Genomic DNA, 10424 nt, shown 5'->3' with positions numbered 1-10424 from the left:
GGGTTCACGACGAGAGCGACAGCGCATTCGGGGGAGTGGACGGCCACGCGGCGGGCTCCGGTGGTTTGGGCGGCGCTGGGTGGAGTCGGCGGCGCCGTGTCTCCTGCTGGCGTCCGCAAAGCCGCCGCCGGCGTCGGTCACGGGGCGGCGCACCTTCTGCTGCTCGTCGCCGACGCCCGCAAGATGCCAGGCACTCGTGCGGTGCAGGAACGAGAGGGCGACGACGAGGAGCAAGGCGACGCGAGGGTACTGGCGAGATCGACGCCCGTTTCTGAAGAAAACGACAGCAGCCACTTGACTGAACTCTAAACTTACTGAATCTTGACAGTGACCAAGCATTGCAGGTGTTCGACAGTAGGTTTTGGTAAAGAGATAAATTTTTCTGGAGCTGTAACTTGGTGAGACGATCACTCAAAGCACCCAGGGGCTGCCTGAATTTACTTGGAATTTTTGGAGAAGGTTTTGAATGAATTTTACCAAATTTGGCAAATCTGGTCCAAACTTGCAGCTGATGTAGTTTGAAAATTTTGAACTGGAGACCAGTGGATCTTCATGGTTCTAGGTTGAGGGTTCAAAGGACTAGGAGGGGAAAGAAGTTTGGTGGTAAAAGTCCAAACAGAAAATGGAGTTCCTTTGTAAATCTCCAAGAGGTAGAATAGAAGGCAGAAAATATTTGAATAGAATTTGAATGGAAAATAAATACATGGGGAGGTTCAACTTGCTGGATTTGATGTAAATCATGATCCAGAGGTGAGGGAGTGTTTAGGAGAGAGGATTTGCACTTATGCCATGGCAAGAAGGAATAGTTGAAAGTGGCAAAGTACTTTCCAAAAGCCATAGTGCAAATTCAAGAAAAGGTTTTCAAAAGTTATTCTCTCAAATGAAAAACATTTTGTCTTGAGCCCAAATGAGGAGCAAGAACTCCCCAGGTCAAAGGCAGATCTTGGGTGAATTCAATAAAAATTTTGCCATAAAGAAAAATATTTGAGAGTGAGAGTTCTCTTGAAAAAAAAATTAAATCACTCCCTTCAAGTCAAATAAAAATCGTTTTGAAAAATTCAATAGAAACTTGGGTGTCACAATTATTCCATTACATAATTTATTTCTTTTTGAAGATTAAAAAATATCTGAAATAGCTTGAAATAAATAATAATTGTTCCAATAATAATTGTTTGGAGAGAACCTTGTACTAAGAGTTGGTCATTGATGCATGGTATAAACATAACATTAATGAATTAAATGACTTGTTTTGCTTATTGAAAAATTAGAATTTGACATGTTAGTGTTCTAAGTTCAAAAGTCTAGTAAAGTAAAAATATATGATTTATGTATCCTTAAATCATAGTCCCTCCTTTTCGGTTTATAGGGCTCATATAAAAAAAGTATTTTTTCCATTTTATAACTCTCAATTCCAATAGTTACGATCACATGTTCAGATTTCTAGGTGCATTAAATCATTGCATGCAAAAATCAAGAGAAAACTCACAAATGCATGTAAGTTTTTTTTATCATTTAGTGGTCATACTAATTAAGTATTTTTGCAAACTATGAAATGTATTCCATCACTCACCATCTACCTTGGTTGGAAACATTTTCAAATTGAGCCCTATAAACTCGAAAGGAGGGGGTATAAGGTTAAATATTAAATGGGGGTTCTTATGTCTCATAAAAGAATGTTACATCAGAATCAAAGAAACTACCTCTATATGGAGAAACAAAAAATCTCTCATTTTCGACGCTAATTGCTTTTTAATAAAGGTTGTCTTCTGGGGAATGATACACAATTTTTCGGAATCCAATAGCAACAAGTATAACCCCCTCCCCCTCAAACTATGTTTTCTTTCAAGCCTTTCAACCAATCAATGCGACCTCATAGGGCAACTTCTACTAAAACTCGGTCAGTTTCTTCAAAACGTACTTCAGATATGAAACTTTGGGTATTGAGGGAAGCCCTTGTTATTCCCAATAAGATTGCCCGATAATAGATCGATTTATCCAAAGTTCGCCCTGCTCGTTCCGCTCGCAGTAGTCTGATTAATTCTTCAGGCGAAAAACCTTTTGGATGTTACCTGGTGCATAATAATCTATATATATATATTATGGATTTGTACCCTTTGGGATCGATAAACCTTTTGGATTTTAATAACTAAAGAGATACAACTTCGGGCTATGCTTAGCTCAGCTCCAAACAAGAATCCCCAAGGGACCCCAAGAATTATTGGTATACACTCATTCCAATCCTCAATCCTCTTTTCGAGATTTGGGGATAATGAATCAACTAAGCGTGCTTCAAAGATTTGTTCCATTTTTGGAAGACCTTGTGTCACACCCTGATTTTCATGCCACAACACTTAAGCTAACAAATCATGACAAAATGTGGTTTAACAAAAAGTTTTGAGTGTTTTGGACTCTACTTGATTGGATTTTTGTCTGTTGTTTGCAAGTGCTCTAAAAATCAAATAAATCCTCCAACTCTTATACTCCTTCTCCTTGATCCAAAGTTTTCCCAATTATCATTCCATGTGTATACGACAGAATAGTATTTTCTTACAAAAATAATTTGGCCAAAAAGTATTTTCTAAATTAGGTTTTCCAAAAACACTCAAGTGGGACTTGAACTACAAGTACTTAATTTTTGGTACGAAAAATCTTTCAAAAATTGTATTTGACTCCTATTAGATGAAGGACTCCCATAAACCACAAAAATATTATTTTAAAAGTTATTTTGCTATTTTATTTAAAGGCTTTTTCTTGAGGCCAGAAATGGTCTTTAATAGGTTAAAATTATTTTAATATTTTAAAATATTTGGGAAATTTTATGGAAGCTCATTGGACATATATTGTCCATATATAAGAGTTTCAACACATGGTCATGTTCAAAATATTGGTCAAAACCATCAAAAACCCCTTCCTGGATATTTCAAGCTTTTGAAATATTTACAAAGGAAATATTCTCATTTAAATCCAAGAAAATTATATAATGTCACAAATACCCTACTTGATGATCCTGCAAAGTCTCATGTCATGGAGAACAACATAACCCCATCAAACCCTCACAAAACCATTTCTGTCCTTTTCCAAGTTGGAACAACTTTGCAGTAACAAACATGTCCAAATGTTCTCCAACTTTATAAAAATGCTAAAATGGTCCAATAATTCATCTAGACCAAATGGCAGAAGTTGTAGAACAAGATAACTTGATCAAAGTGCCCCAAAACCCTCTCTGTCCAGATCCAAGTTTGAACAACTTTACATTGCCAACTGTCTCCTTTTGATCCCATTTTTTGTGGACATTCTAAAATCCTCAAATTATGACACTACACCAAGTGGTGCATCAAGGACAAAAGATTTGCATGATTAAATCTTGGAAAACCCATTTTTGTTCATTTCTAGGGTTTGCCAAAGTTACATTGGCAACTTTCTTCAAATGATCTCAAACTTGGTGGTCAACCTTATTTTTATATGCCATTTGATCATGTTAAATATCATGTCAAGGAGAATTCATTTACTTGCCCAAATTTGCATCAAACACCTTCTGTCATTTTGCCAAAACCACCATTTGGACCACTTCCACTAATCTCCTTTGCCTCAATTTTTTACCAGAGCTCCCCTGGTCATCTTGTACCTCCAGTAACACCCACTCATCCCGAGCTCAATGATTGAGGGGAGAAAACCCTCACTTTACCCCTCTAGTTAGCACCAAATTCTCTCTCTCTCAACCCCCTCCTCACTCCAGGAGCATCCATGAGCATCCAATGCTTTCCAACTATTCTTTACTTACCCCCAAAACCCCCCAGACACTAGAAGACATGCCCATGGCATAGTTAACACGTCCTGGCATGCCTACAGTGCTCCCATGCACTGTAACTCGACCATCCCGAGGCTCCCGACAGTGTTGGGCGTCGGGATCGTGTCCCCCGAGGCTGGATCGAGGTCCACGACACGCCTAGCTGTCGGCCCCCTCCTCCCTAGCCCTCCTCTCTCCTCTACAGCTCGTGCCCGTCGCCGCCCCGTTCGGCCAGTGTCGCGCCCGCGTCTGTGACCCACCTCGAGCATTCTCTGCTCCTCCTCTCCCTTTCTAGAGCCCTGGGCCATGCCCACGAGCACCACAAAGGGCTCCAGGCCCCCTTCCCCGACCACCACGGTGATTCCCGCGGGCACCCGTGAGCTCGGCCCATGGTGCGCCATGGCCTCACCATATAGAGCCTCCCCGGGCCTCTCCCTCATCGGCATTCACTCTCTCTCCGTCCCCTAGACCTCCTGGACCGGCCCTCTCTCGCTCTCGCGTCCTCTGTCCACCACCACGGCCAAAGCATCGCCGTCGGCCGCCGCCAAAATCCGAGCTGGCTGGACTCCCTCCTCTCCCTAAAACCATATCAGGGGACCCTCTATACCTTGAGGGGCTCGCCCGCGCACCTATTTCTCCTCCGGCGAGCCATAGCGCCGTAATCAATCTTGCCCGTCGCGCCTTCGCTGCAGCCGAAGCCCCACTCCCTCCGGCAATGGGGCCAACAGGCAGGCGCGGGACTTCCCCTCGAGCACGCCGGTGGCCGGACCGTCGCCGGAGGCGACCTAAGCAGCCGACATAGGCGCCGGCACGCGCTGAGCCGGCCTCCCCTGCCCCTCCTCTATTTTGAGTGGGAGGTAGGAGGAGGGCCCGCTTGTAAGTGGCTAAGACCCGGGGCACCCCGGTTAAGTGGAGACGGTTTCCAATGAAGGCGCCTGCCGCAAGCGAAGGCGTACTCCAAGGAGCACGCCATCGACGTGGCCTCCTGCGCCCGCGGCTGAGCTGCTGGGCCGGCCCACTGCTATCTCTCGCCCTGTGCGCTTGATAAGGGTAAAGATCTTCCCTTTTTCTTCTTCTCTTTCCTTTTCCAGTGAACTTCAAAAATCCGTAAATGATTCAAATGAAGTCCAAATTTGGTGATTCAAATTTCTAGTGACTATAAATCATGACCTATCTCATGGTGAAGTTTGAACATTTTTTCAGAAACATTTCCTTCACAATTATTTACCAAATCCTATTTTTTTCATTTTTGTGATGAACTTTAGAAAATCACAGAGAGCTCAAATTGGTCCAAATGTCATGATTCAAATTCCTAGATACCTCTAAGTTCATGAATTAGGTTATGAACATTTTTCCCAATACTTTCTTTGCCACATCTAATATTGGTCCATTTCTTCATGTATAGCCAACTTTGCAAATCCCTAGGAAATTCATGTCAACTCCAAATCCTGTGAAACCAACTCCTAGATGATTCTAAAATCATGCCTTGTTAAATGGTGCCCTTTCTCATTTTTCAAAATAATGTTTCTGTGGACTCCTTGTAGATCCATTAAATCCCTTGTTTCCATCATATTGAAATGTTCAAAAATATCTATTGATCCAATTCCAATGAAACCCCTCTCGTTATTTTTCATATAACCAGTGATGTCCTAGAAAAGTCCAATTCCTATTTTTAGTGCACTTTTATTTTTGCCTTGTTGTGTTGCTTATTCTGGTTGTTTTCGACGTTAGTTGACGAAGTAGACGGAATACTGGAGATGGACCAGAAGGATTGAAGACCTTGCGGAGCCAGGCAAGCAGCCCCTTGACCATGTCTATGAAACCCTTTTTATGCATGTCATATAGCACTTTATTATCGTTGCATCGGAATCATGATAAGGTGGTAACCACTTTGGTGGGTTGCCTCCGTTACTTCTTTGTTGATACTTGCATTGTGCATGACCCTACCTTCCTATGAGGGTTATGCGGGTGGGAGTAGATAGGATGCTAAAGTAGTCGCTACGCAAATGGGACGGGTATATGCATGATGATGGAGACAAAAGTATTTTTAAACACTTTTCAAAAATCTTGTCGGGTGCCACTAATGCCCAAGGGAGATGTTGAGCGAGGTAACCTCTTGATAAAGAAGTGGTGTACCGAGGCAAGTGGGTGTGTTGTTTTTTGAAAATGGATTGGTTTAAGTTGCGACCGTTACTCCAGCCTTACATGTGCAACCACACTACCCTTATATGGGAAAGGGCATTATTGATTATCTAGTCCGTGCTAGCATGGATGCCCGCATTACTAGTGACGGGAGTGGCGTGGTCACTCTCGGGACGGGGTCGTGCTTGGATAGGCGGCCATGACTGTTTTTACAGGGCACCGGACACACCGTTGGTACCTCCATGCATGGTTCTGCGATATGTCTAGGAGCGAGGCTCCAGAGACAATGATAAAATTGTGAGAATGTTGGCACGGGGGTTGTTGCCAATCGAGTGGACTATATGTTAGTCACGACTAGGGAAAGATAGTGATCGGGTGCTCACCCCAGGTACTTGAGGTACCGCGGGTCGTGGCTGACACGGGAGTTCCCCGGATCTTGTGAGTAAAGTGTGCAACCTCTGTAGAGTGTAAAACTATTCGAATAGCCGTGTCCACGGTCAAGGACAGTTGGATGACCGCTCTTGGGCTACGTCCATTGTTTACAAAAACCTGGTGTGTGTATGTGGGAGAGAACTACTTGAGTCAAGTCGAATGACTCGACATGTTGATTAAGTTGGAGTTGATCCAAACTCTGTTTATGTTGATATTTGTAACTTGTCCACATGGATATCTGAATCCTTATGATGCATGCTTTACAAAGTTGTTAGGACATGTCATTGCACTCAAAACTAGCTTTCCGCAAAATTACCTAGTTAGTGCTATATCATACATTGTTGTACCTTGATCCATAACATGGGTTGCTACGAGTACATTCAAAGTACTCATTGGTTTGCCACTGGTTATTTTATTGGCCAGGCATAAAAGAACAGGATAACAGCTTGGAAAGCTTTGGCGGGAGCGCTGCCAACTGCTTCTTGCAAAAAGTACAGACACCTATCAAAACGCGCTACTTGTCCATTATGCGGCATAGAGGAGGAAGATGGGTTTCATGCCCTGGTTACATGTGATAACGCCCGGCTAATCTGGCAGGGAATGAGAGGTCGGTGGCCGCTGCCGCCGGATGAAGTACTGATTAACTCAGGTAAGGAATTGTTACTTAACCTTCTTGCCAACTGCTCAGATGATGTCCGGGACATGGTGATTATACTGATATGGCGTATCTGGCACTTGCGGTCTGATGCATCTCATGGGAAGGAAATACCACCGGTGCTTGTTACGGTGGAATTCCTGGATAGTTATTACAAGTCTGTTAAGCTTGCAGGACGCTTTAGCACGGAGGAGATTATTAAAGGCAAGATGAATGCATCTGACCATGCACCAAAGCTAAAAACTATACAGGCCTCCGCCCCATGGCCTGCTCCTAGGAGGGGTACTGTCGCCCTGTCCGTTGATGGTTCCTTCCAGGAATCAGATGGAACTGCGGCAGCAGGTATGGTCCTTCGTGATGAGACTGGTAAAGTGTTGTTTGCAGCCTATCATTATATCTTCAACTGTAACGATGCATTGGAAGCAGAAGTTCATGCCCTCATGCAAGGTATGGCCCTGGCTATACCACACTCTACGCTCCCGGTGGTTGTGCAGTCTGACTCGGCTACAGCTCTTTCTTCCTTGTCAAGCAACTGCCTCAATAGATCAGCGTATGGCCAGCTAGTCCTTGAGATTAAGGAGCTCATGGGTGATAGGGAGTTTTTACCCCAGAAAATTCTTCGTAGTCAAAATAGTGTTGCAGATCGTTTGGCCAAGTATAGCCGCTCCGAGAGAACCACGGCCGTGTGGGTGTAACACCCTGAGAATCACGCTACAGTAATCTCCTGCCTAATGATGCCATGTCATCATAATCAAGTTGCTAAACCTCACTTTGATCCAAACCCAGTTCAAATTCAAATTTAAAATAAAGTCAAATAATTAAAATTTGGGTTACAAATATTCACTAACTAATTTTCATGTAAGAGATAACCTTTTACAAAATATACCAATGCCCCTAAACATTTCTTCTAAAAACTGACCCATAAGCTTTTTATTGAAACAATCTAATTTAAATAGATATGCAAAATATTCAAAATAAGTTGAAACTTCTTGGACTAGCCCAAAATATTGTCTCGAATTTATGTGATACTTTGCACATTTAACTAAAATCATTTAGTACCTAAACTAAATACAAAACAGTAGCTAAAGAAGAAACAGAAAAGAAAAAGAGAAATACTAATAAAAGGAAAAGAAATATAATCTAATGGGCTGCTTGGCGCATTTAGCAAAACGCCCAGTCGCGCCCACTCATCCCCTTCCCCTCGCTACAGGAGACAGAGGGGGCCGTGGCAGCCATCCACGGCGCCATTGGCCGCGGTGGCAGCCATCCGCCAGCCCCCCGGCGTATATAGCCCCGGTGCCCGCCCCGGAAACCCTAGTTCCTCCCCCCTTCTTTCCCCCATCGCCCCCTTCTTCTTCTGCTCGAAATCAAGTTCAAAATCTCCGCGGTCACCGCTGCCTCGCCCTTGTTGCCGCGGCCACCTTAGTCGCCGTCACTCGGGGGCCCGTCCTGGAGGATCGACGCGCTCGGTTTCGCGCGTCCCGGGGGCCAGCTTGAGCCGGGGAGATGCGTGACCGACGCCATCGCCATCTTCCTCAACCGGCCTTCACCAACTCGCCGTTGATACCTGATACGTCTCCAACGTCTCTATAATTTTTTATTGTTTCATGCTATATTATATTCTGTTTTGGACATTAATGGGCTTTATTATACACTTTTATATTATTTTTGGGACTAACCTATTAACCGGAGGCCCAGCCCAGAATTGCTGTTTTTTGCCTATTTCAGAGTTTCGCAGAAAAAGAATATCAAACGGAGTCCAAACGGAATGAAACCTTCGGGAACGTGATTTTCGAAACGAACGTGATCCAGAGGACTTGGACCCTACGTCAAGACATCAACCAGGAAGGCACGAGGTAGGGGGCGCGCCAACCCCCCCAGGGCGCGCCCTCCACCCTCATGGGCCCCACGTTGCTCCACCGACGTACTTCTTCCTCCTATATATACCTACGTACCCCCAAACTACCAGATACGGAGCCAAAAACCTAATTCCACCGCCGCAACCTTCTGTACCCATGAGATCCCATCTTGGGGCCTTTTCCGGAGCTCCGCCGGAGGGGGCATCGATCACGGAGGGCTTCTACATCAACACCATAGCCTCTCCGATGATGTGTGAGTAGTTTACCTCAGACCTTCGGGTCCATAGTTATTAGATAGATGGCTTCTTCTCTCTTTTTGGATCTTAATACAATGTTCTCCCCCTCTCTCGTGGAGATCCATTTGATGTAATCTTCTTTTGCGGTGTGTTTGTTGAGACCGATGAATTGTGGGTTTATGATCAAGTTTATCTATGAACAATATTTGAATCTTCTCTGAATTCTTTTATGTATGATTGGTTATCTTTGCAAGTCTCTTCGAATTATCAGTTTGGTTTGGCTTACTAGATTGATCTTTCTTGCAATGGGAGAAGTGCTTAGCTTTGGTTCAATCTTGCGGTGTCCTTTCCCAGTGACAGTAGGGGCAGCAAGGCACGTATTGTATTGTTGCCATCGAGGATAACAAGATGGGGTTTATATCATATTGCATGAGTTTATCCCTCTACATCATGTCATCTTACTTAAAGCGTTACTCTATTCTTATGAACTTAATACTCTAGATGCATGCTGGATAGCGGTCGATGTGTGGAGTAATAGTAGTAGATGCAGGCAGGAGTCGGTCTACTTGTCTCAGACGTGATGCCTATATACATGATCATACCTAGATATTCTCATAACTATGCTCAATTCTGTCAATTGCTCAACAGTAATTTGTTCACTCACCGTAATACTTATGCTCATGAGAGAAGCCACTAGTGAAACCTATGGCCCCCGAGTCTATTTTCCATCATATTAATCTTCCTACAACAAGCTATTTCCATTGCCTTTTATTTTGCTTTTATTTTACTTTGCATCTTTATCATAAAAATACCAAAAATATTATCTTATCATATCTATCAGATCTCACTCTCGTAAGTGACCTGAAGGGATTGACAACCCCTTTATTGCGTTGGTTGCGAGGATTTATTTGTTTGTGTAGGTGCGAGGGACTTGTGCATGGCCTCCTACTGGATTGATACCATGGTTCTCAAAAACTGAGGGAAATACTTACGCTACTTTGCTGCATCACCCTTTCCTCTTCAAGGGAAAACCAACGCAGTGCTCAAGAGGTAGCAATGTCGTCGCTCCGATCCACCCCGGCCTCCCTGACCTCGTCCCCGACACCTCTGTGAGCCACTCTTCCCAAACCCCCTCTCCATGTTGTCGATTCGTCGTCGTAGCCGCGCCATCCCCGAGCTGTCGCGTACGCGTACGTGCATACGTGCGTGCTGCCGCTACTACTCCTAACTGCTTTGCTAGCTGCTGGTGCTTTGTGTTGCGTTGCTGCTGTTGCTTGCCTCGGCCGCACCCCACCTCCGCTCGACCGTGTCGC

At 44.3% G+C, this 10424-nt stretch overlaps 1 protein-coding gene across 1 annotated transcript; it reads left to right on the top strand.

Moving 5' to 3' along the window:
• Positions 1–6961: 6961 nt before the first annotated feature.
• Positions 6962–7711, top strand: LOC141043091 (uncharacterized). Its single transcript, XM_073512013.1, has one exon. The coding sequence runs from the start codon at positions 6962–6964 to the stop codon at positions 7709–7711; it is 750 nt and encodes a 249-aa protein (XP_073368114.1).
• The last annotated feature ends 2713 nt before the right edge of the window (positions 7712–10424 follow it).

The sequence above is a fragment of the Aegilops tauschii genome, chromosome 3, assembly GCF_002575655.3.
Source record: "Aegilops tauschii subsp. strangulata cultivar AL8/78 chromosome 3, Aet v6.0, whole genome shotgun sequence".
Classification (NCBI taxonomy): Eukaryota; Viridiplantae; Streptophyta; class Magnoliopsida; order Poales; family Poaceae; genus Aegilops; species Aegilops tauschii.
The sequence above is the reverse complement of the archived record's forward strand: the minus strand, read 5'-3'. Positions and strand labels throughout refer to the sequence as shown.

What these genes read in the sequence shown, in the direction of transcription:
- LOC141043091 (XM_073512013.1), top strand. Translation starts at nt 6,962, where the DNA reads ATGAGAGGTCGGTGGCCGCTGCCGCCGGATGAAGTACTGATTAACTCA.